The sequence below is a fragment of the Cardiocondyla obscurior genome, linkage group LG18 (genome assembly GCF_019399895.1).
Source record: "Cardiocondyla obscurior isolate alpha-2009 linkage group LG18, Cobs3.1, whole genome shotgun sequence".
Lineage (NCBI taxonomy): Eukaryota > Metazoa > Arthropoda > Insecta > Hymenoptera > Formicidae > Cardiocondyla > Cardiocondyla obscurior.
In genome coordinates, this window is record NC_091881.1 from 27,336 (window position 1) to 52,388 (window position 25,053).

General features: G+C 35.4%; 4 protein-coding genes and 2 long non-coding RNA genes across 11 annotated transcripts; 2 read left to right on the forward strand and 4 right to left on the reverse strand.

Annotated features, from left to right (window-relative positions):
* Window positions 1-7,333: 7,333 nt before the first annotated feature.
* LOC139109498 (uncharacterized) lies at window positions 7,334-9,176 on the reverse strand. Its single transcript, XR_011546840.1, has 2 exons — window positions 7,518-9,176; window positions 7,334-7,402 (listed from the first exon to the last, which is right to left on the reverse strand). It is a non-coding gene; the product is annotated as an uncharacterized lncRNA (long non-coding RNA).
* A 6,360-nt stretch (window positions 9,177-15,536) lies between these two features.
* On the forward strand, window positions 15,537-16,761 carry LOC139109788 (uncharacterized). The gene is made up of 4 exons (XR_011546894.1): window positions 15,537-15,757; window positions 15,915-16,110; window positions 16,268-16,465; window positions 16,623-16,761. It is a non-coding gene; the product is annotated as an uncharacterized lncRNA (long non-coding RNA).
* On the reverse strand, window positions 16,627-19,167 carry LOC139109781 (outer dynein arm-docking complex subunit 4-like). Of its 3 annotated transcripts, none has more exons than XM_070669110.1 (3): window positions 19,027-19,167; window positions 17,226-17,517; window positions 16,627-16,767 (listed from the first exon to the last, which is right to left on the reverse strand). In XM_070669110.1, exons 1-3 carry the CDS (start codon window positions 19,165-19,167, stop codon window positions 16,700-16,702), a joined length of 501 nt encoding a protein of 166 aa, XP_070525211.1. In that variant the 3' UTR covers window positions 16,627-16,699. The 3 variants fall into 3 exon arrangements, with proteins under 3 accessions (XP_070525211.1, XP_070525209.1, XP_070525210.1); XM_070669108.1 differs by lacking the exon at window positions 19,027-19,167 and adding an exon at window positions 18,196-18,429; XM_070669109.1 differs by lacking the exon at window positions 19,027-19,167 and adding an exon at window positions 17,833-17,997.
* An 857-nt stretch (window positions 19,168-20,024) lies between these two features.
* On the reverse strand, window positions 20,025-21,633 carry LOC139109787 (cyclin-dependent kinases regulatory subunit 1). The gene is made up of 5 exons (XM_070669118.1): window positions 21,448-21,633; window positions 21,068-21,180; window positions 20,803-20,930; window positions 20,566-20,717; window positions 20,025-20,266 (listed from the first exon to the last, which is right to left on the reverse strand). The coding sequence occupies exons 2-4, from the start codon at window positions 21,124-21,126 to the stop codon at window positions 20,617-20,619; spliced, it is 288 nt and encodes a 95-aa protein (XP_070525219.1). The 5' UTR covers window positions 21,127-21,180; window positions 21,448-21,633; the 3' UTR covers window positions 20,025-20,266; window positions 20,566-20,616.
* Window positions 21,634-21,795: 162 nt separating this feature from the next.
* Window positions 21,796-24,710, forward strand: Mrpl11 (mitochondrial ribosomal protein L11). 3 transcript variants are annotated; one of them, XM_070669111.1, is made up of 4 exons: window positions 21,796-22,070; window positions 22,490-22,679; window positions 22,781-23,050; window positions 24,576-24,710. In XM_070669111.1, the coding sequence occupies exons 1-3, from the start codon at window positions 21,936-21,938 to the stop codon at window positions 23,041-23,043; spliced, it is 588 nt and encodes a 195-aa protein (XP_070525212.1). In that variant the 5' UTR covers window positions 21,796-21,935; the 3' UTR covers window positions 23,044-23,050; window positions 24,576-24,710. The 3 variants fall into 3 exon arrangements, with proteins under 3 accessions (XP_070525212.1, XP_070525214.1, XP_070525213.1); XM_070669113.1 differs by lacking the exon at window positions 24,576-24,710 and adding an exon at window positions 23,150-24,096; XM_070669112.1 differs by lacking the exon at window positions 24,576-24,710 and having other exon boundaries at window positions 22,781-23,130.
* LOC139109784 (uncharacterized protein T05G5.1) lies at window positions 23,057-24,734 on the reverse strand. 2 transcript variants are annotated; one of them, XR_011546893.1, is made up of 3 exons: window positions 24,564-24,734; window positions 24,051-24,499; window positions 23,057-23,986 (listed from the first exon to the last, which is right to left on the reverse strand). XR_011546893.1 is itself a non-coding variant. In XM_070669114.1 (2 exons), exons 1-2 carry the CDS (start codon window positions 24,732-24,734, stop codon window positions 24,155-24,157), a joined length of 516 nt encoding a protein of 171 aa, XP_070525215.1. In that variant the 3' UTR covers window positions 23,057-24,154. The 2 variants fall into 2 exon arrangements, 1 of the variants encoding a protein (XP_070525215.1); XM_070669114.1 differs by having other exon boundaries at window positions 23,057-24,499.
* Window positions 24,735-25,053: the final 319 nt, after the last annotated feature.

Here is a 25,053-nt window from a genome sequence, read left to right on the forward strand (position 1 = left end):
ACTTTGATCGTTAATATCTCGGTCCACAGGCGTCGTAGGGGTCTGATCGAAAGCTCGTTTTGAAGGGCTTGAAAGCCCGCGTCGAACAAAAAAGCGCAATAGCCTAGCCCTTTGGTTCGCGAGATATTTCACATTTTCCGAAAAACTTTGATCTTTAATATCTCGGTCCACAGGCGTCGTAGGGGTCTGATCGAAAGCTCGTTTTGAAGGGCTTGAAAGCCCGCGTCAAACAAAAAAAGCGCAATAGCCTAGCCCTTCTGGTTCGCGAGATATTTCACATTTTCCGAAAAAATTTGATCGTTAATATCTCGGTCCACAGGCGCCGTAGGAGTCTGATCGAAAGCTCGTTTTGAAGGGCTTGAAAGCCCGCGTCGAACAAAAAAAACGCAATAGCCTAGCTCTTCTGGTTCGCGAGATATTTCACATTTTCCGAAACACTTTGATCGTTAATATCTCGGTCCACAGGCGTCGTAGGGGTCTGATCGAAAGCTCGTTTTGAAGGGCTTGAAAGCCCGCGTCGAACAAAAAAGAGCGCAATAGCCTAGCTCTTCTGGTTCGCGAGATATTTCACATTTTCCGAAAAACTTTGATCGTTAATATCTCGGTCCACAGGCGTCGTAGGGGTCTGATCGAAAGCTCGTTTTGAAGGGCTTGAAAGCCCGCGTCGAACAAAAAAAGCGCAATAGCCTAGCTCTTCTGGTTCGCGAGATATTTCACATTTTCCGAAAAACTTTGATCGTTAATATCTCGGTCCACAGGCGTCGTAGGGGTCTGATCGAAAGCTCGTTTTGAAGGGCTTGAAAGCCCGCGTCGAACAAAAAAGCGCAATAGCCTAGCCTTTCTGGTTCGCGAGATATTTCACATTTTCCGAAAAACTTTGATCGTTAATATCTCGGTCCACAGGCGTCGTAGGGGTCTGATCGAATGCTCGTTTTGAAGGGCTTGAAAGCCCGCGTCGAACAAAAAAAGCGCAATAGCCTAGCCCTTCTGGTTCGCGAGATATTTCACATTTTCCGAAAAACTTTGATCGTTAATATCTCGGTCCACAGGCGTCGTAGGGGTCTGATCGAAAGCTCGTTTTGAAGGGCTTGAAAGCCCGCGTCGAACAAAAAAAGCGCAATAGCCTAGCTCTTCTGGTTCGCGAGATATTTCACATTTTCCGAAAAACTTTGATCGTTAATATCTCGGTCACAGGCGTCGTAGGGGTCTGATCGAAAGCTCGTTTTGAAGGGCTTGAAAGCCCGCGTTGAACAAAAAAGCGCAATAGCCTAGCTCTTTTGGTTCGCGAGATATTTCACATTTTCCGTTGAACTTTGATCGTTAATATCTCGGTCCACAGGCGTCGTAGGGGTCTGATCGAAAGCTCGTTTTGAAGGGCTTGAAAGCCCGCGTCGAACAAAAAAAATAGTTTAGCCTTTCTGGTTCGCGAGATATTTCACATTTTCCGAAAAACTTTGATCGTTAATATCTCGGTCCACAGGCGTCGTAGGGTTCTGATCGAAAGCTCGTTTTGAAGGGCTTGAAAGCCCGCGTCGAACAAAAAAAGCGCAATAGCCTAGCCCTTCTGGTTCGCGAGATATTTCACATTTTCCGAAAAACTTTGATCGTTAATATCTCGGTCCACAGGCGTCGTAGGGGTCTGATCGAAGCTCGTTTTGAAGGGCTTTCAAGCAAAACGAGCTTTAGATCAGACCCGGGACAGATATTAACGATTTTTGGAAGATGAAATATCTCGCGACTCAGAAGAGCTAAACTATTTTGCACGTCAATTTACAACAATTTAATGCTATTTATTAAGTATATTTACAATATTTTATTAATCGAATCGTTTCATGAATGTCAGTACTAATCCTGTGTTCCTATTGGTTCAAATTAATCGAATGACATTTTACACTTTTTTTGCGTTATTTATAAATTTTTGTACTAAATTATATTTTGCACGTCAATTTACAACAATTTAATGCTATTTATTAAGTATATTTACAATATTTTATTAATCAAGTCGTTTCATGAATGTCAGTACTAATGCTGTGTTCCTATTGGTTGAAAATAATCGTGTGACATTTTGCATTTGTTTTTGGCGTTATTTATAAGTTTTTATACTAAATCGTATTTTGCAAGTTAGTTTACAACAATTTAATGCTATTTATTAATTATTTTTACAATATTTTATTAATCGAGTCGTTTCATGAATGTCAGTACTAATACTGTGTTCCTATTGGTTGAAAATAATCGAGTGACATTTTGCACGTGTTTTTGGCGTTATTTATAAGTTTTTATACTAAATCGTATTTTGCAAGTTAGTTTACAACAATTTAATGCTATTTATTAATTATTTTTACAATATTTTATTAATCGAATCGTTTCATGAATGTCAGTACTAATGCTGTGTTCCTATTGGTTGAAAATAATCGAGTGACATTTTGCACGTGTTTTTGGCGTTATTTATAAATTTTTGTACTAAATTATATTTTGCACGTCAATTTACAACAATTTAATGCTATTTATTAATTATTTTTACAATATTTTATTAATCAAATCGTTTCATGAATGTCAGTACTAATGCTGTGTTCCTATTGGTTGAAAATAATCGAGTGACATTTTGAACGTGTTTTTGGCGTTATTTATAAGTTTTTATACTAAATCGTATTTTGCTAGTTAGTTTACAACAATTTAATGCTATTTATTAATTATTTTTACATTATTTTATTAATCGAGTCGTTTCATAAATGTCAGTACTAATACTGTGTTCCTATTGGTTCAAATTAATCGAATGACATTTTACACTTCTATTTTGCGTTATTTATAAGTTTCTAAACTGAATCGTATTTTGCACGTTCATTTACAACAATTTAATGATATTTATTAAGTAATTTTACAATAATTTATTGTTTGAATCGATTCATGAATGTCAGTATTAATGCTGTGTTCCTATTGGTTGAAATTAATCGATTGACATTTAAAGTTTGATTTTTGCGTTATTTAATTGTTTTAATTCATAATTTAATTTTGCACGTTAAATTACAATAGTTTAATGCAATTTAATAAATATTTTTACATTATATTATTATTTAAGTTTTTTTATTAATGCTGTGTTTCCATTGGTGAATACTTTTCGCGAAATATTTTATGCTTATTTTATTCGTTTGTAGAAGATCTACTGCTTTTTCGAGTGTGCCGTTAAATTTTCTAACAAATTTGAACCTTCTTTTTGGTTCCCACAATGTGCCAAGACTGTGCATTAACGAGAATTAATTTTTATAAAAGTTTTAATAGTGACAGGTATGTGATATAAATTAAAGATTGAAGCCTGAAAAACAAATATTTCTATTTGTTTTTTAGGCTTTAAACTTTATAGGCAAAAGGTACGTGACGGCAGCTAACCAACGAGACCATCCGGAGACCCGGGAAAGCCGCAGAAGTCCCTTTGACCATTCCTGGTGCAAGAGAAAATTCCTCGACTTACCCAGTACTCCAGATAGCACTAACACTTTGCAGAGTGAATTCAGGTATGTCATGCGTTAGAATTTAATTAGAGTACCCTCCTCTATCGTGAGGGACCGATTTTAGATTGCTCGAGAGCCTCAGTTAATTAAAAAGTGAGAAAATTGTCAAAATATAACTTTAACCTCAAAGTGTCACTTATGAGATTTTTAGTTTTAATTTAAAAATACTTCTGCTTTATTTACAGGTTTGGCGCTTTGGGGACGAAAGGTTCGCGACGAAAACTAACCAAGGAAACCGTCCGGAGACCCGGGAAGCCGCAGAAGTTCTCTGACCATTCCTGGTGCAAGAGAAAATCCTCGACTTACCCAGTACTCCAGATAGCACTAACACTTTGCAGAGTGAATTCAGGTATGTCATGCGTTAAAATTTAATTAGAGTACCCTCCTCTATCGTGAGGGACCGATTTTAGATTGCTCGAGAGCCTCAATTAATTGAAAAGTGAGAAAATAGTCAAAATATAACTTTAACCTCAATGTGTCACTTATGAGATATTTAGTTTTAATTTAAAAATACTTCTGCTTTATTTACAGGTTTGGCGCTTTGGGGACGAAAGGTTCGCGACGGAAATTAACCAAAGAAACCGTCCGGAGACTAGGGGAAGCCGCAGAAGTCTCTCTGACCATTCCTGGTGCAAGAGAAAAATCCTCGACTTACCCAGTACTCCAGATAGCACTAACACTTTGCAGAGTGAATTCAGGTATGTCATGCGTTAGAATTTAATTAGAGTACCCTCCTCTATCGTGAGGGACCGATTTTAGATTGCTCGAGAGCCTCAGTTAATTAAAAAGTGAGAAAATTGTCAAAATATAACTTTAACCTCAAAGTGTCACTTATGAGATTTTTAGTTTTAATTTAAAAATACTTCTGCTTTATTTACAGGTTTGGCGCTTTGGGGACGAAAGGTTCGCGACGGAAATTAACCAAAGAAACCGTCCGGAGACTAGGGGAAGCCGCAGAAGTCTCTCTGACCATTCCTGGTGCAAGAGAAAAATCCTCGACTTACCCAGTACTCCAGATAGCACTAACACTTTGCAGAGTGAATTCAGGTATGTCATGCGTTAGAATTTAATTGGAATACCCTCCTCTATCGTGAGGGACCGATTTTAGATTGCTCGAGAGCCTCAGTTAATTAAAAAGTGAGAAAATAGTCAAAATATAACTTTAACCTCAATGTGTCACTTATGAGATTTTTAGTTTTAATTTAAAAATACTTCTGCTTTATTTACAGGTTTGGCGCTTTGGGGACGAAAGGTTCGCGACGGAAACTAATCAAGGAAACCGTCCGGAGACCCGGGAAGCCGCAGAAGTCTCTCTGACCATTCCTGGTGCAAAGAAAATCCTCGACTTACCCAGTACTCCAGATAACACTAACACTTTGCAGAGTAAATTCAGGTATGTCATGCGTTAGAATTTTATTAGAGTACCCTCCTCTATCGTGAGGGACCGATTTTAGATTGCTCGAAAGCCTCAATTAATTAAAAAGTGAGAAAATAGTCAAAATATAACTTTAACCTCAATGTGTCACTTATGAGATTTTTAGTTTTAATTTAAAAATACTTCTGCTTTATTTACAGGTTTGGCCCTTTGGGGACGAAAGGTTGGCGACGAAAACTAACCAAGGAAACCGTCCGGAGACCCGGGAAGCCGCAGAAGTTCTCTGACCATTCCTGGTGCAAGAGAAAATCCTCGACTTACCCAGTACTCCAGATAGCACTAACACTTTGCAGAGTGAATTCAGGTATGTCATGCGTTAAAATTTAATTAGAGTACCCTCCTCTATCGTGAGGGACCGATTTTACATTGCCCGAAAGCCTCAATTAATTAAAAAGTGAGAAAATAGTCAAAATATAACTTTAACCTCAATGTGTCACTTATGAGATATTTAGTTTTAATTTAAAAATACTTCTGCTTTATTTACAGGTTTGGCGCTTTGGGGACGAAATGTTCGCGACGGAAATTAACCAAAGAAACCGTCCGGAGACTAGGGGAAGCCGCAGAAGTTTCTCTGACCATTCCTGGTGCAAGAGAAAAATCCTCGACTTACCCAGTACTCCAGATAGCACTAACACTTTGCAGAGTGAATTCAGGTATGTCATGCGTTAGAATTTAATTAGAGTACTCTCCTCTATCGTGAGGGACCGATTTTAGATTGCTCGAGAGCCTCAGTTAATTAAAAAGTGAGAAAATTGTCAAAATATAACTTTAACCTCAAAGTGTCACTTATGAGATTTTTAGTTTTAATTTAAAAATACTTCTGCTTTATTTACAGGTTTGGCGCTTTGGGGACGAAAGGTTCGCGACGGAAACTAACCAAGGAAACCGTCCGGAGACTAGGGAAGCCGCAGAAGTCTCTCTGACCATTCCTGGTGCAAGAGAAAATCCTCGACTTACCCAGTACTCCAGATAGCACTAACACTTTGCAGAGTGAATTCAGGTATGTCATGCGTTAGAATTTAATTAGAATACCCTCCTCTATCGTGAGGGACCGATTTTAGATTGCTCGAGAGCCTCAGTTAATTAAAAAGTGAGAAAATAGTCAAAATATAACTTTAACCTCAATGTGTCACTTATGAGATTTTTAGTTTTAATTTAAAAATACTTCTGCTTTATTTACAGGTTTGGCGCTTTGGGGACGAAAGGTTCGCGACGGAAACTAACCAAGGAAACCGTCCGGAGACCCGGGGAAGCCGCAGAAGTCTCTCTGACCATTCTTGGTGCAAAAGAAAAATCCTCGACTTACCCAGTACTCCAGATAGCACTAACACTTTGCAGAGTGAATTCAGGTATGTCATGCGTTAGAATTTAATTGGAATACCCTCCTCTATCGTGAGGGACCGATTTTAGATTGCTCGAGAGCCTCAGTTAATTAAAAAGTGAGAAAATAGTCAAAATATAACTTTAACCTCAATGTGTCACTTATGAGATTTTTAGTTTTAATTTAAAATTACTTCTGCTTTATTTACAGGTTTGGCGCTTTGGGGACGAAAGGTTCGCGACGGAAACTAACCAAGGAAACCGTCCGGAGACCCGGGGAAGCCGCAGAAGTCTCTCTGACCATTCCTGGTGCAAGAGAAAATTCCTCGACTTACCCAATACTCCAGATAGCACTAATACTTTGCAGAGTGAATTCAGGTATGTCATGCGTTAGAATTTAATTAGAGTACCCTCCTCTATCGTGAGGGACCGATTTTAGATTGCCCGAGAACCTCAGTTAATTAAAAAGTGAGAAAATAGTCAAAATATAACTTTAACTCAAAGTGTCACTTATGAGATTTTTAGTTTTAATTTAAAAATACTTCTGCTTTATTTACAGGTTTGGCGCTTTGGGGACGAAAGGTTCGCGACGGAAACTAACCAAGGAAACCGTCCGGAGACCCGGGGAAGCCGCAGAAGTCTCTCTGACCATTCTTGGTGCAAGAGAAAAATCCTCGATTTACCCAGTAGTCTTTTTTCGTGGCGTCGCCTGCAGATTTCGCAGATCTGCTTCTCGGTAACATCGCGGAGTTTTAAATAATTTTAAGTAGTACGTAATTCGAGTCACCGAATTGTGTATAGTCCGACATTTTCAAGGTATAATGTATTGTAAATTTTTAATGTACAATGCATCAAAAATTTTCCGTCCCACTTTAACAGACTGCGGACTGTCGGTTGTATATACTTTTAATATTTTCTGTGAGTACAACCGGTGTGGTTAAAAATTTTTGATGCATTCTACACATCTTTTATTTCAAAGCAATATAATATTAGTACAAAAAATACATGTAATATATGTATACAGGCGCGCCTGTATTTTAATTAAAGGTATTTAATTTATTAAATATAGAAATTGTAAAAAAAAGCATGCGACTTGCCAATCTGCATAAATTTCGGCGGAGTTGGTGAGTTGTGCCGGTGACTGTAACATAAAAAGGAAAAGAATTATGTAGACATGCCAGTTAGTCAATAAGATTAATATAAAAATATAAAGGTTTTCTTTTAATAAAGATTTTATTTAAAAAATTAATGCTTACCTAAAAGTTGCTCCGCCGTAGCAGGATGCCCCCCGGGCCTGCTCCTCCTCTCAGATGGGAGGTCGTCGTCGTCGTCGAGTCATCTTTTCGCGCACTGGAAACTCTCGCGAAATACTGTCATTAACCACTAACGCTATCACTCATAATTTAAATTATCACTCGTTAGTTTACATTATCACTCATAGTTTAAATTATTATTAAAACACGGCACCCCGTATTATAAACGAAAACGCGACACTGTACATTCACACTCACTCACTCACATAATATTCACCGCGCACTTTATTACACTATGACTCATATTCACCGCGCACTTCATAACACTATGACTCATATTCATCGCGCACTTTATTACACTATCACTCATACCTAGTTTAAATTATTACAAAACAAGGAAAAATTGTTCGAATAGGACTTTAAAACTACTAAAATACGCGTCGCACAATCCGGCGTAACGCGAATCTCTCAAGCAGCAGATGCCAATTTCCCGAATTGCGTGCAGTAGCGCACGCACTATCAGTCACGTCTAACGAAACAGAAAACGACACTCCGCGAGGGACCGACGAATACTCCGGGCTGTACGACGATCCATTAAAAAATAAATTAAAAACGCGAATTACTATATGCCGAAAGCGCGAAACAATATTCCGATTACGAGAAAAGCGACCTTGTTTTGTAATAACTTAAACACGGCACCCCGTATTATAAACGAAAACGCGACACTGTACACTCACATTTACACTCACTCACATAATATTCACCGCGCACTTCATAACACTATGACTCATATTCACCGCGCACTTTATTACACTATCACTCATACCTAGTTTAAATTATTATAAAACAAGGAAAAATTGTTCGAATAGGAATTTAAAACTACTAAAATACGCATCGCACAATCCGGCGTAACGCGAATCTCTCAAGCAGCAGATGCCAATTTCCCGAATTGCGTGCAGTAGCGCACGCACTATCAGTCACGGCTAACGAAACAGAAAACGACACTCCGCGAGGGACCGACGAATACTCCGGGCTGTACGACGATCAATTAAAAAATAAATTGAAAACGCGAATTACTATAACCCGAAAGCGCGAAACAATATTCCGATCACGAAAAAAGCGACCTTGTTTTATAATAACTTAAACACGGTACCCCGTATTATATACGAAAACGCGACACTGTACACTCACACTCACTCACATAATATTCACCGCGCACTTTATTACACTATGACTCATATTCACCGCGCACTTCATAACACTATGACTCATATTCATCGCGCACTTTATTACACTATGACTCATAGCTTAAATTATTATAAAACAAGAAAAAATTGTTTAAATAAAAATTTAAAACTACTAAAATACGCATCGCACAATCCGGCGTAACGCGAATCTCTCAAGCAAAAAATGCCGTTTCCCGAATTGCATGTAATAGTAGTGACCGGCAATAATAGCATGACTCAATGCGGCAACGGCGACTAACGCGCGTAAGCTAGGGTGGAGTGCGTCAGGCCTTACCGCGGATCGCGTACGTGAGTCCTGAAGTACCGAAAGAAACGAGAAAACGAGGGAAAAGTTGGAGGAAGGCATCTTCATGCTCTGTTCTGTTCGCGACCGTACATGTGAGAGAGAACGCACGAGTGATCGCTAAGAAATCATTAGAGGCGCCTATAATGATTTCTTAGCGATCACTCATGCGTTCTCTCTACGGTCGCGAACAGAACAGAACATAAAGATGCCTTCCTCCAACCCTCGTTCTCTCGCTTCTCTCGGTACTCCAAGGTTCACGCACGATCCGCGGTAAGGCCTAACGCACTCCACTAGCTCACGCGCGTTAGCCGCCTTGCCACAATGAGTCAAGTCATCATTACCGGTCACTGTACTATTAGCACGTCTTACCAGACAGAAAATCGACACTCCGCAAGAGATAACGCGTACTCTGGCTGTACGACGATTAATTAAAAAATAAATTGAAACGCGAATTATTATATCCCGAAAGCGCGAAACAATATTCCGATTACGAAAAAGCATTCTTGTTTTATGATAAAATAACGTTCTCCGCGCACTAGATCACTCGCGGGATATTCACGACACTTCCGTTAAATCTTTAAACACGACCCTGAGACGTAAGCGCGGTCTAACTGTCACTTTAATACTTCGGTCGGTGTAACAAACGACACAAAACTTGCACGAAGCACCGGTATAAAACGCGCCGCGATATAAAATATTCCTATCGCGGTAGACACTCGCGGGATAGTCCACGACACTTCCTATTAACCTTGAATCCCGACACAAGAATCTAACTGTCACTTCAAGCGAGGTCCACGTCACCTTGTTGCGCGGTCAAAAGTCGTTGGTAGAATGACCGCGAAAACTTCCCCCAACACCTTCAATGCTTTCCCTACTATCGCGCAGGATATTCTTTACCCCTTGTGTTACCCCCACCGGGGGTATTCACTATCCCGCTTTTATCTCTACCGTTATTCAAAACGCGCGACCACTTTTTCGTTAAATTTTAGATTTCTGCACAAAGCATCGGTATAAAACAGGCCGCGATATAAAACATTCCTACCGCGGTAGACACTCGCAGGATAGTCCACGACACTTTCTATTAACCTTGGATCCCGACACAAAAATCTAACTGTCACTTCAAGCAAGGTATACGTCACCTTGTTGCTCGGTCAAAAGTCGTCGGTAGAATGACCGCGGAAACTTCCCCCAACACCTACCATTTTTTCCCTATGTCGTTTCATGAATGTCAGTACTAATGCTGTGTTCCTATTGGTTGAAATTTATTGAGTGACATTTTGCACGTGTTTTTGGCGTAATTTATAAATTTTTATACTAAATCGTATTTTGCAAGTTAGTTTACAACAATTAATGCTATTTATTAATTATTTTTACAATATTTTATTAATCGAGTCGTTTCATGAATGTCAGTACTAATGCTGTGTTCCTATTGGTTGAAAATAATCAAGTGACATTTTGCACGTGTTTTTGGCGTAATTTATAAATTTTTATACTAAATCGTATTTTGCAAGTTAGTTTACAACAATTAATGCTATTTATTAATTATTTTTACAATATTTTATTAATCGAGTCGTTTCATGAATGTCAGTACTAATGCTGTGTTCCTATTGGTTGAAAATAATCAAGTGACATTTTGCACGTGTTTTTGGCGTTATTTATAAATTTTTATACTAAATCGTATTTTGCAAGTTAGTTTACAACAATTAATGCTATTTATTAATTATTTTTACAATATTTTATTAATCGAGTCGTTTCATGAATGTCAGTACTAATGCTGTGTTCCTATTGGTGAATATTTTACGCGAAATATTTTATGCTTATTTTATTCGTTTGTGGGAGATCAACTGTTTCCTTGAGTGTCCGGTTGGATTTTTTAACTAATTTAAACAGTCTTTTTAATTCCCACAAAGTGCCAAGACTGTGCATCAACGGGAACTAATTTTTATAAAAGTTCTAAAAGTGACAGGTATGTGTTATTGATTAAAATTAAAAGCCTGAAAAACAAATATTTCTATTTGTTTTTCAGGCTTTAAACTTTATAGGCAAAAGGTACGTGACGGCAGCTAACCAAAGAAACCGTCCGGAGACCCGGGGAAGCCGCAGAAGTCTCTCTGACCATTCCTGGTGCAAGAGAAAAATCCTCGACTTACCCAGTACACCAGATAGCACTAACACTTTGCAGAGTGAATTCAGGTATGTCATGCGTTAGAATTTAATTAGAGTACCCTCCTCTATCGTGAGGGACCGATTTTAGATTGCCCGAAAGCCTCAGTTAATTAAAAAGTGAGAAAATTGGCAAAATATAACTTTAACCTCAAAGTGTCACTTATGAGATTTTTAGTTTTAATTAAAAAATACTTCTGCTTTATTTACAGGTTTGGCGCTTTGGGGACGAAAGGTTCGCGACGGAAACTAACCAAGAAAACCGTCCGAAGACCCGGGAAAGCCGCAGAAGTCTCTCTGACCATTCCTGGTGCAAGAGAAAAATCTTCGACTTACCCAGTACTCCAGATAGCACTAACACTTTGCAGAGTGAATTCAGGTATGTCATGCGTTAGAATTTAATTAGAGTACCCTCCTCTATCGTGAGGGACCGATTTTAGATTGCTCGAGAGCCTCAATTAATTAAAAAGTGAGAAAATTGTCAAAATATAACTTTAACCTCAAAGTGTCACTTATGAGATTTTTAGTTTTAATTTAAAAATACTTCTGCTTTATTTACAGGTTTGGCGCTTTGGGGACGAAAGGTTCGCGACGGAAACTAACCAAGGAAACCGTCCGGAGACCCGGGGAAGCCGCAGAAGTCTCTCTGACCATTCCTGGTGCAAGAGAAAATTCCTCGACTTACCCAGTACTCCAGATAGCACTAACACTTTGCAGAGTGAATTCAGGTATGTCATGCGTTAGAATTTAATTAGAGTACCATCTTCTATCGTGAGGGACCGATTTTAGATTGCTCGAGAGTCTCAATTAATTAAAAAGTGAGAAAATAGTCAAAATATAACTTTAATTTCAATGTGTCACTTATGAGATTTTTAGTTTTAATTTAAAAATACTTTTGCTTTATTTACAGGTTTGGCGCTTTGGGGACGAAAGGTTCGCGACGGAAACTAACCAAAGAAACCGTCCGGAGACCCGGGGAAGTCGCAGAAGTCCCTCTGACCATTCCTGGTGCAAGAGAAAAATCCTCGACTTACGTAGTACTCCAGATAGCACTAACACTTTGCAGAGTGAGTTCAGGCTTCTAAGTTAAAGTTCAGACTAAAATTCGGTTTATTTAAGTGTAGTAGAGTGTTCTAAATACAATTGAATTATTCTGTTAACTGTAAATAATTTTTTATTTCAGATTTTTGGTGATTGGTGTTCTGCGAGGGTCACAAAAGTTTCACTGCATTTGAACAAGTTGTGAAAATAGTTTTGCGTTTTTTTCGAGTGCCCGGTTGGATTTTTCATTAAATTTGAACCTCTCTTTTGCTGCCCAAAAAATTCCAAGGCTCTACATGGACGGGAACTATTTTTTATAAGTGTTTTAAAAGTGACAGGTATGTGTTTTAGGTTAAAAATTGAAGTATTCATAAATAAATTTTTTTGGAGCTTCTTAGTTAAATTTCTGACATAAATTCGGTTTATTTAAGTGTACTAGAATGTTTTAAATACAATTAAATTATTCTCTTAACTGTGAAAAATTTTATATTCCAGATTCTTGGTGAGTGGTGTTCTGCGAGGGTCACAGATGTTTCACTGAACTTCTACAGCTTGTGAAAATAGATCTGCGTATTCCTCTAGTGCCCCGATGGATTTTTATCAAATTTGAACCTCTCTTTGCTGCCCAAAAATTCCAAGGCTCTACATGGACGGGAACTATTTTTTATAAGTGTTTTAAAAGTGACAGGTATGTGTTTTATGTTAAAAGTTGAGATATCTTTAAATAAATTTTTTTGGAGTTTCTTAGTTAAATTTCTGACCTAAATTTGGTTTATTTAAGTGTAGTAGAATGTTTTAAATGGAATTAAATTATTCTCTTAACTGTAAATAATTTTATATTTCAGTTTTTTGGTGATTGGTGTTCTGCGAGGGTCACAAAAGTTTCACTGCACTTCTACAGCTTGTGAAAATAGTTCTGCGTTCTCCTCGAGTGCCCCGTTGGATTTTTTATCAAATTTGAACCTTCCTGTTGCTGCCCAAAAAGTTCCAAGGCTCTACATGGACGGGAACTATTTTTTATAAGTGTTTTAAAAGTGACAGGTATGTGTTTTAGGTTAAAAATTGAGGTATTCATAAATAAATTTTTTTGGAGCTTCTTAGTTAAATTTCTGACATAAATTCGGTTTATTTAAGTGTACTAGAATGTTTTAAATACAATTAAATTATTCTCTTAACTGTGAAAAATTTTATATTCCAGATTCTTGGTGAGTGGTGTTCTGCGAGGGTCACAGATGTTTCACTGCACTTCTACAGCTTGTGAAAATAGTTCTGCGTATTCCTCTAGTGCCCCGATGGATTTTTTATCAAATTTGAACCTCTCTTTGCTGCCCAAAAATTCCAAGGCTCTACATGGACGGGAACTATTTTTTATAAGTGTTTTAAAAGTGACAGGTATGTGTTTTAGGTTAAAAATTGAAGTATTCATAAATAAATTTTTTTGGAGCTTCTTAGTTAAATTTCTGACATAAATTCGGTTTATTTAAGTGTACTAGAATGTTTTAAATGGAATTAAATTATTCTCTTAACTGTGAAAAATTTTATATTCCAGATTCTTGGTGAGTGGTGTTCTGCGAGGGTCACAGATGTTTCACTGAACTTCTACAGCTTGTGAAAATAGATCTGCGTATTCCTCTAGTGCCCCGATGGATTTTTTATCAAATTTGAACCTCTCTTTGCTGCCCAAAAATTCCAAGGCTCTACATGGACGGGAACTATTTTTTATAAGTGTTTTAAAAGTGACAGGTATGTGTTTTATGTTAAAAGTTGAGATATCTTTAAATAAATTTTTTTGGAGTTTCTTAGTTAAATTTCTGACCTAAATTTGGTTTATTTAAGTGTAGTAGAATGTTTTAAATGGAATTAAGTTATTCTCTTAACTGTAAATAATTTTATATTTCAGTTTTTTGGTGATTGGTGTTCTGCGAGGGTCACAAAAGTTTCACTGCACTTCTACAGCTTGTGAAAATAGTTCTGCGTTCTCCTCGAGTGCCCCGTTGGATTTTTTATCAAATTTGAACCTTCCTGTTGCTGCCCAAAAAGTTCCAAGGCTCTACATGGACGGGAACTATTTTTTATAAGTGTTTTAAAAGTGACAGGTATGTGTTTTAGGTTAAGAGTTGAGGTATTCATAAATAAATTTTTTTGGAGCTTCTTAGTTAAATTTCTGACATAAATTCGGTTTATTTAAGTGTACTAGAATGTTTTAAATGGAATTAAATTATTCTCTTAACTGTAAATAATTTTATATTTCAGTTTTTTGGTGATTGGTGTTCTGCGAGGGTCACAAAAGTTTCACTGCACTTCTACAGCTTGTGAAAATAGTTCTGCGTTCTCCTCGAGTGCCCCGATGGATTTTTTATCAAATTTGAACCTCTCTTTTGCTGCCCAAAAAATTCCAAGGCTCTACATGGACGGGAACTATTTTTTATAAGTGTTTTAAAAGTGACAGGTATGTGTTTTAGGTTAAGAGTTGAGGTATTCATAAATAAATTTTTTTGGAGCTTCTTAGTTAAATTTCTGACATAAATTCGGTTTATTTAAGTGTACTAGAATGTTTTAAATGGAATTAAATTATTCTCTTAACTGTGAAAAATTTTATATTCCAGATTCTTGGTGAGTGGTGTTCTGCGAGGGTCACAGATGTTTCACTGAACTTCTACAGCTTGTGAAAATAGATCTGCGTATTCCTCTAGTGCCCCGATGGATTTTTTATCAAATTTGAACCTCTCTTTGCTGCCCAAAAATTCCAAGGCTCTACATGGACGGGAACTATTTTTTATAAGTGTTTTAAAAGTGACAGGTATGTGTTTTATGTTAAAAGTTGAGATATCTTTAAATAAATTTTTTTGGAGTTTCTTAGTTAAATTTCTGACCTAAATTTGGTTTATTTAAGTGTAGTAGAATGTTTTAAATACAATTAAATTATTCTCTTAACTGTGAAAAATTTTATATTCCAAATTCTAGGTGAGTGGTGTTCTGCGAGGGTCACAAAAGTTTCACTGCACTTCTACAACTTGTGAAAATAGTTCTGCGTTTTCCTCGAGTGCCCCGTTGGATTTTTTATCAAATTTGAACCTTCCTGTTGCTGCCCAAAAAGTTCCAAGGCTCTACATGGACGGGAACTATTTTTTATAAGTGTTTTAAAAGTGACAGGTATGTGTTTTAGGTTAAAAATTGAGGTATTCATAAATAAATTTTTTTGGAGCTTCTTAGTTAAATTTCTGACATAAATTCGGTTTATATAAGTGTACTAGAATGTTTTAAATGGAATTAAATTATTCTCTTAACTGTAAATAATTTTATATTTCAGTTTTTTGGTGATTGGTGTTCTGCGAGGGTCACAAAAGTTTCACTGCACTTCTACAGCTTGTGAAAATAGTTCTGCGTTCTCCTCGAGTGCCCCGTTGGATTTTTTATCAAATTTGAACCTTTCTTTTGCTGCCCAAAAAATTCCAAGGCTCTACATGGACGGGAACTATTTTTTATAAGTGTTTTAAAAGTGACAGGTATGTGTTTTAGGTTAAGAGTTGAGGTATTCATAAATAAATTTTTTTGGAGCTTCTTAGTTAAATTTCTGACATAAATTCGGTTTATTTAAGTGTACTAGAATGTTTTAAATACAATTAAATTATTCTCTTAACTGTGAAAAATTTTATATTCCAGATTCTTGGTGAGTGGTGTTTTGCGAGGGTCACAGATGTTTCACTGCTCTTCTACAGCTTGTGAAAATAGTTCTGCGTATTCCTCGAGTGCCCCGTTGGATTTTTTATCAAATTTAAACCTCTCTCTTGCTGCCCAAAAAGTTCCAAGGCTATACATCGACGGAAACTATTTTTTATAAGTGTTTTAAAAGTGACAGGTATGTGTTATAGGTTAATAGTAAAGTTACATTTAATTAAATTTTTTTCATGCTTTTAAGTTAAATTTTAGACTATAATTCGGTTTATTTAAGTGTATTAGAGTGTTTTATTTACAATTAATTTATTCTCTTAACTGTAAATAATTTTATATTTCAGATATCTTGTGATTGCAACGCTTGGAGGGCCACAGAATATATTGCTGTTCTTCAGGATTTTTTAAAAAGTGTTCTGGTGCATCCTCGATTGTCCCGTTTGATTTTCCATCAAATTTGAACATTATTCTTGCTGTCCAAAGAGTTACAAGGCTCTACATCAACGGGAACTATTTTTTATAAGACTTTTAAAAAGTGACAGGTATGTGTTTGAGGTTAAAAATGGAAATATTGTTAATTAAATTATTTTCAGGCTTTCAAGTTAAATTTCTGATTTAGATTTGGTTTTGTTAAGTGTAGTAGAGTGTTTTAATTACAATTTAATATTTTTTCAAACTGTAAATAAATTTATATTTTAGTTGTCTGGTGATTTGAGTGCTGCGTAAAATTGTGGCCGGACGGTTTGTCTGTTCACGTTTCAATGCGACATCTGCATTTACTTTGGTAACGAAAATATTATAATCACGGTCGGTAAGTCCACGTCTCTAAGTATCACCTCTTTATCTGCAATAAATTAATGATTATTTATACAATTATCTGATACGAAATAAATATTATTTCGTCAAAATAACTTAGTATTTAAAAAAAATTAAATTTATAATTTTATCTTAATTATTAACATTAATAAAAAGAACATGTAAAAAAAAAAAAAAAATGTACATGATTTTTTTGCTTTCTAATATCGAAATTTAAGACTTGATTAAATTTTACATATGATTGCTCGAAGATCTATTTTTTGAGCTAATAATTTCAACAAATACATTACGAAAGACCAGAGTCGATAACTATTGTAAAATACGCTTTATTACGCGCGCGCACATTTCTTTCTATATACACGCATAGGTATGTTAAATTACATTGCCATATATGATTAAGATAATTAAAGACTACCGAGACTGCGTTCAAAAGCACTAATTTCTACATTACAAACTGTTACAAATTATTGTATTATTAATTCTTACGTAATATATTTTCTATCGCATCTTTTGCTTTCTGCACACCGAGGCGAAACTCGTCGAATTCTGGACGAATTCTCATTCCACGATAATAATACACCAAACTCATTTCAAAGTCTCCAAGATGATAAAGTGCCTCTGCTTTGCAGTATACTGCTTTAGACTTGCTAGAATCTTTAGGATTTAATTGCAATGCTGCTTCAGCGTCGTCTAAGGCCTTTTGCGGATCACCCAGTAAAAGATGACATTTGCTTCGTGCTATCAAGGCGTTTTTATCATTCGGATTTAGCTCCAGTGCCTGTAACAAAAATTGTTTCATGTTAATATATCTGTAGTAATAACAATTAAAACTTTGATAAAATTATTCGAATAAAAATAGTAATAATAAAAAAAAACATTTTTTTTTTCAAAGTTAATAATAACAATCTCTGCAATTATTATGTCCATTAAATCTTTCATACAGTCTGACAAAATATTTATCGAGTTGTATAATTTAGTGATTTGCTCATTAAATCACATTTAGTCAGGCTCGCAAGCACGGCCAAGCACGGAAAACACAAATTACTTCTATCGATTTGCCTGGAAAGAATTAACGAGCCAAACGAGTAGGAACCTTATTGATGCAATTGATAGCGACATTAACGTCGCCAAAGCGCATCTCGCGTAGCCCAAGCGTCAACAGTGTTCCAGGCTCGGTTTCTTCAGGAATCTGCAGACTCTTGCTGCGATCCTGACGCTGTTTCATTTTTAGAGACTGTTTTATATCCGTGGTACCCATGTTCACGGCAGCGGCCCGATCTTTGTCGGTGTACACCTCTTCCTGTCGACGAGCGTCGCTATCACGCTGGCGTCATTTTTTCCTCGATTTCTGTATTTTCATCTCCGACTCAATAGCGGCGTCGGATTTGCTCTTTCCCTTCTTATCGCCACTCTTTTTCTCTTTGTCCCGAGGGTAACGAGCATTGCTATTACTTACTATTCTTGAATAGTTATCGGAGTGCCCTTCTTTGCTCGGCTCTTCAAATTTCTCGGGATCCTGCTTTGAATCAGAGCCGACGTCCACATGCACATAGCTCTGTATTAAATCATGGTGATGCAAGCTAGGATTCAAGATGTCCATAACGTGATGCTCGACCGCATCGTTGTTCGCAGAATTTGCGTCCTCGGCGGCAATTTGTGGTTCGTCGCTCAACTTCAGAGTCTCGTTCATTTTAACAATATTTTTATCGAATTATGTTATAATATTATATTACAGCAAGTAAAATATATAGGTCTCAGCTTTACAAAATATTCTCGTTTCTTCCTTCATACATAAGTACTCTGCACGTAACTACAAAGATCACAAAATTTCTCACGTAGGAATCGCGAGCAGGTGATCTTTGCCTAGGTGCCAAGATACGTGTGGTTGTCGACACCTCAAAAGGTGGCTCGTTTCCTTAGAAACGAGTAACAACGCCGGCATAAGACAAATACAGTAAATATCAACTTTCCCATCAAAGGAATAAGAACAGTTTCGAGATAAAATTGTCAGAATTTAACAGCATACCTCATTAATTCATCTTGACAATAAATCACACGATTTCCTTTTTTAAAGCTAATGTATCTTTTATCAGTGCTTTCATTTGTTTAATAAAGTTTTCACAAATATATCTATACATTTCATTATAAAGATTTGAATTTCTTACATACAACTGCTGCTCTTTTATTTGTCAGACAAATTTATCAATTTTTATATGACATAATAATGCATTTTAATAATAAGCTTGTTGTGTATAATTAACTTTTTAACAATAAAATTGAAACTTACTTGATTGTACAGAAATAAGGCTTTGTGATAACTTCCATTTTTCACATGAACAGTTGCTTCATTTACTAAAAGCGCGTTTCGCACAAGAATAGAATCCCGTCTTGCTCGTACTATTGATTGTCCTTTCGACTGATGTACCATATTATCTCGATACCTAAAAAATATATTTTAATATTAGAATATAGAAAATTAACTAATTGAAAAATTAGAATAAAAAATGTTGTTTTTCGCGAAAAAATAGATTGCTTTCTATTTTAATTTACATTTTAACGAAAAACACAATAAGCAATAAATATACTTACTGTAATATCACTTATACATAAGTGAGAATTACAAAAAAAAATTCGGTTTGATTATTAATATTCCATTTGTTATTTTCTAATTAAATTTAAGACTGAGATCCCAACATAGATGTCAATGAGCCACCAGACTACGACAAAATGTATAACGGCTATTGTTCCATTCGGGTAGCTGCCTGGCGTCTTAAATTCATAACTTATACAACGAAAACTTTTTCATACTTTTTGTACTGTCTCCCTACTCACAATATTAAGAAATAATCGATAAGGAAGTTAGAGAAAGGGATAATAAGATAGGAGAATAACGACAATTCTTATTCTTTACCAACCTACCACCGCACGTTGCATCTCTGATTGCTAACGGAAAAGCCATTAAATGGCTCGCATGCTTTCGTGAATGCTTCCTATCAATTCATCGCTATCGTCCTTGCCCGATTATTTGTGTCATTTAGCGAAACGCACGCGATCTGCATATTGACCGATTCTTTGTATTACCTTTCCACTGAGAAAACAGTTCTTCAAGCTTTGAACAATTATACACCTGGAATTCTTTTTACTTTTTTTTATTCTTTCTTTTGACGCTGTAATCATATGTAAAACGATTAGATTTAAAAACACGAAATTACGAATAAAAATAATCGTAACATAGTTTCTTTTTATAATTTTTATAAAATTAAATTATGAAAACTTACGTATTACTTAAAATTGATAAAGATAATATATATTAAGATAACCAGATAAATGTTATTTTATAACATTTTAAAATTTAATATACTGTATGTTACAGAAATATGTATCGACCAATATTATAATTGGAAAAATGCGTGATACAATTTTCGTTAGAAAAAATATTCCAATGTATTTATCTACGTACAAAAACTTTAGCTAAACTTGTAATTATTCGTTGCGTGCCACATGGATATACAATATAAACAATAGACCTAGGGAGCAAAAAAAGTATAGATTAAAATTTAATTGTCAAGATTTCCACATCTATATTATTAAACTTTTAGAAACAAAACTAATTTATATATGTATAATTAAACTTTCTTCTCCTTAAACTTTTTTTTATTTTTAATTAACTATTTTTCTTGTGTACTAAAGTTCTTCCAAAATTAAAATATTTTAAGTACCAAATAAGAATAATAAAACATATCTTACTTTGTTATATTGTAACAATAATTCCTTTTGTTAATAAACACTTAAAAATGTAGTAAAATATAATCTGATATAAACTTACATCTTATATATATGTATTTATATAATCTCATGCTCAATTATTACACTAAATTCAAATGGAATAAATAGGTTGTTCTCTCTGTAAAAGAGAAGGACACTTAGGTGCTGCTGCAACTTCAGGTCTCATTCTGCGAAATAATAAGATATGTGGCTCTAAAAAAAATTATTTATATATAATCAATGCTATTCATGATTCACATATAAATATTTCTTAATAATTTTATATATCAAGATATACCTGGGCCATGCATCATATAATGAACCCATCCAGGACTCTGTTGAACTCCCAAATTTCTCCATTCAGTTTCTGTCATAAGATGAGTCTTTGGAACATGTTTAGCTAAGTCAATTGGCAGTATCACATGTCTATAGGCAAATTAATTATAATTAACTATTATAGCTTAATTTTATAGCTAGTTTACATTGTAGTTAACAAAATCAATGTTATATTAATGTGTATATTAATATGCAGAGGAGATAACACATTAACAGCCAATACTTACCGATATTCATATTTATCATCATTGTACTTTTCGGAATACTGAACTTGTTCTACTGGCATTTTATTTGACGATAAAGTAAATGCAGTTAATGAAACAAGACAAAGTTTAACAATCTAAAAAAACAAAATTATAAATCTGGACCTTAAAAAATTGTAAAAACTGAAAATGATCAAATAAATCACATTCTCGATAGAAAATATTACACTTTAGCTCGAGCGCAGTTAATCAATTTTTTTCTAATCTCTAGAAAAGTCAAAAGTATTGCAATTTTACAAATAATAACCAGATTCAATTTAAACTTATTTTACGTTCATTAAACAACTTTCATGTTGCTCGATGCTAATCAATTTCAAAATTTTATATTCACAAACATAACTTACGTTATGACTATATAAGTCTGGACTTTTGACTGCTGATAGTGCTGATGGAACTTTTGGCAGTTTTAATTAGAATCCGTTCAAAAGAAAAATAGAAAACTTTAATTATTTAACACTCGGAAACTGTAAAACGAGATCCGCATAAAGAGAAGAACGGTTTAAACATGGAGTAAAGGAAAGAAGACTCGACTCCATAAACAAAAAGTGACTTACGAAAATGGCACCAAGTATGGAGGGAACCCGTTGAATAGAATATAGATGGTGCCATTTTCGTAAGTCACTTTTTTGACTCAAGCGCCATTCGGTTGAGTCTCTTTTCTTTTACTTTGTGCTTGAAACGCACGCAACAAATGAATAAAGTACAGCAATGGTCCTCCATTTTATTCGTCATATTATTCATGTTTATTTTCCCGGTTAGATTAGGTTAGATAAAATTTCTATGGATCTCTGAAAGCACGATTTTGTAGTTCGTACAATCGCAAGTTGTCGGGATGTCGAAAGTAGTAGGAAAAATGAAAATGGGCAAAAAACTGCTCGAAAAGATCGATCACTCGTCGAAATTACACGTAGATATTCCTGCGGGAATGGCATCGTCGGCACCGCCACTTGGATCCCAACTCGGACAGGTTAAGATCGCCACCAATATATTACTTGCTTTACATTCACATAAAAACTTGGAAAATGTTCACTTGTAACAACTCTTCATCGTTCTTTAATATTTATTAAATAACAAAGACCAAGTGACGTCACAAGTGATATTTATCTGCATTTTAATGTTTATAAAAAGCAGCAGGTATTTTGTAATGCTGCTGAATATTAATTAAATTTTAGCACTGTTAATTCGCAATGCAGCTATATATTATTTTTTAAATATTGCTATATGTTTCTTTAAATATCAATTTAAATGGATATTAAAAATCACATTCTGATTTTTTTACTTGGCTGATTCAGCAGATTCTATTTTAATCTTCTTTTCATTTATGGTATTGAGCTTACATTTTGCCTTTGGCTCTCCAACATTTAACTAGAGTAATTTTTCTTGTAGAGAAATATCAACATTGAGAACTTCTGCAAGGATTTTAATAAAAGGACAGCTAACATTAAGGAAGGTATTCCTTTACCATGCCGTATAAAAGTAAATTCAGATAGAACATACAACCTAGTGATCCATAAACCACCAACATCATACTATTTAAAACAAGCGGCTGGAATACAAAAAGCAAGAATTAAAAAGGGTACATATAAAAATTTTTCTTTTTTTTAATCAGATAAATTTTCTTAGACTTTCGTCTGCAGGATATATATTTCATTGTAAACAATGATTTTTTTTTTGCAGGTGAAATTGCTGGTAAAATAACGTTAAAACATTTATATGAAATTGCTCAAATCAAGATAGAAGATCCATCCAATGCGTTGTTGACGTTACAACAAATGTGTCAAATGATAGCCGGCATGGCTCGCGCATGTGGCATAGAAATTGTACGTGAGATAGATCCAATAGAATATGAACAGTTTCTGAAAGATAGAGAAGTCACACTTGCAGAATTTCGTGAAGAACTTCGATTAGCTAAAGAAAGCAAAATGCTTAGAACAAATTAATTTACAGGTAAGCTATCTAAATTTTTGTCTCTATTGTAATTATTGTACATAAATAAAGAGCAGTATATAGCAAAGTACTAACAAAAATATATTTATTTTACAAAAGTAGGCATTTAATGATACGAGGCTATCGATAGACATTTCATGTCTACGTGATGTTTCGAATAGAATAATCAATACCTGTCCACAATACCGTTCGATACCGTTTGAGCAACAAGTCGAGTTGATCTCAACGAAAGAGTTTGATCTTCCAACACGCGCGCTTTTTATAAATTTAATTTGCAGACATATCCATATCTTATTTTTTAAATCCTTTTTTATCTTTCTTTTTTTTTGTAACGTTTATATCACATTTAAAAATATAATGTCTATATTCAAATGCGGAAAATAAAATTGTTGCAAATTGATTGTGACAAATCAGCTCTTATAAAAATTTAATTATGTTAAAACAAAAATTCTAGTTTTTATCCGAATTACCTATCATTTTATTGATTCTACAATTGAGATTGTTGCGTGTATGTGTGTTGCGTGTTACGTTTTATATATAATATGTATATATACTATACAACATACGTTATATATACTATATGAACACACACAGTCAACAAATTGCATATCATAAATAAATTATCATATACTGTCATATTGTCCTCGTATGAGGAATTATTTTCTAGTAATTGCAAAAACGTGTCCTCTAAATCTATTAAAAACTTCTCATAAGATATCGATAACGTGATATGTATTAAAAGCACTCACGAGTCCGTCGAGGTAGATGTTAGTGATTCGTTCTACATATCGATCGCAATAATAGCGATAATGGTGAAAGAAATTCCGCGATTTGTACGTCTAAACTCCACTTCCATTGTCGAGTAATTCGTTGAATACTGCCAGTTACTATTTCTCTTAATCGTAATTTACATTATATACGTAATATTCGTAATTTCTGCAATTTAAGCAACACTTTGCATACGTATGCGCGCGTTTAAAACCCACCGTTTCATACTTACCTTTGATTGTGATGCAACTGTCACGGTATTATTAATTTTTTTTTTTTACAAGAAACATTTATCGCAAAGTCTCGATAAGGCACTTTACGAGGCACAGGCAGTCGTTACTTCTTCTTCTTCGGCTCGGCATTTATTTCACTTTTCTCTATCTCCTTCTCGCTGTCACATTTCTCTCTATCGGTGTCGTTGTTGGAGTCCTCTTCTTCTTCCAGGAGCTTGGCCTCCAGCTCGTGCTTTTTCAGCTCTTCGTCCAGCAAGGCGTCCCAATCGGACATGTCTTTACCCTCGCGAACTCTTTCCAGCTCCCGCTTGAGCATGTCGAGGCACTCCCTTCGCTCCTTCCATTTCACCGACATCTCAAGGCTCTTCTTCTCGTCGTCGATCTCATCCAGCATCTCTGCCTTTTCTTTCTCCTCGCACTCTAGCACATATTTCTCATAACTGTCCACCTAAAGAATCACACGTGTGTAATTTATTGATAATTAACAGTCTAGATAAAAAGACTTATCAAACCTTTTCTTGCAGCATATTTTGAACGTCGTTCTGCCTTTTCAAATGCTTCGGCAGCCAGAAGCAGGCCTGGAGGAGCCGCAAAAATATCCAGACCGCTCCAGCGAGTGCCAGATAGGAGCAAGCGGTGAATATCATGTTCGTCATGTCTACGGTTACTTGTTGATGCTTCATTATGATAATTAATTCAATTTAAATTATCCCTGCAACGAAAACAAATGTGAGAAACAGCTCGTAGAGCGATTCTTAATCGAGAGATACCGTTAAGAATATAGACAAAGACTTAAATATTTTAAATAAAGGAAAAAAAAAAAAATAAAATAAAGAGAAAAACGTGCTTTCGATCCTTATATTTGACTCGTTAATCCGATGATTCTTCCGCAAAACACGGCATCGATTTTACAGTTAAATAACGCGTGCGGTATTTCTTTTTCCCCTATCGTTCACCTTAGTATTGCATAAGTATACCGTACACGAGACAACGTGCATTGCG

Excerpts from the sequence above, each read along its gene's own strand:
- Mrpl11 (XM_070669111.1), top strand. The coding sequence starts at position 21,936 with ATGTCGAAAGTAGTAGGAAAAATGAAAATGGGCAAAAAACTGCTCGAA. Across the intron at positions 22,071-22,489 it reads TTGGATCCCAACTCGGACAG|AGAAATATCAACATTGAGAA; the intron begins GTTAAGATCGCC and ends TTTTTCTTGTAG. Across the intron at positions 22,680-22,780 it reads AAAAGCAAGAATTAAAAAGG|GTGAAATTGCTGGTAAAATA; the intron begins GTACATATAAAA and ends TTTTTTTTGCAG.
- LOC139109787 (XM_070669118.1), bottom strand. The coding sequence starts at position 21,126 with ATGCCAGTAGAACAAGTTCAGTATTCCGAAAAGTACAATGATGATAAA. Across the intron at positions 20,931-21,067 it reads GATGATAAATATGAATATCG|ACATGTGATACTGCCAATTG; the intron begins GTAAGTATTGGC and ends ATTTGCCTATAG. Across the intron at positions 20,718-20,802 it reads TTATATGATGCATGGCCCAG|AGCCACATATCTTATTATTT; the intron begins GTATATCTTGAT and ends AATTTTTTTTAG.
- LOC139109784 (XM_070669114.1), bottom strand. The coding sequence starts at position 24,734 with ATGAAGCATCAACAAGTAACCGTAGACATGACGAACATGATATTCACC. Across the intron at positions 24,500-24,563 it reads AAAATATGCTGCAAGAAAAG|GTGGACAGTTATGAGAAATA; the intron begins GTTTGATAAGTC and ends GTGATTCTTTAG.
- LOC139109781 (XM_070669108.1), bottom strand. The coding sequence starts at position 18,429 with ATGAACGAGACTCTGAAGTTGAGCGACGAACCACAAATTGCCGCCGAG. Across the intron at positions 17,518-18,195 it reads CCGATAACTATTCAAGAATA|GCACTGGAGCTAAATCCGAA; the intron begins GTAAGTAATAGC and ends TTTTTGTTACAG. Across the intron at positions 16,768-17,225 it reads TGCGATAGAAAATATATTAC|ATAAAGAGGTGATACTTAGA; the intron begins GTAAGAATTAAT and ends AATTTATTGCAG.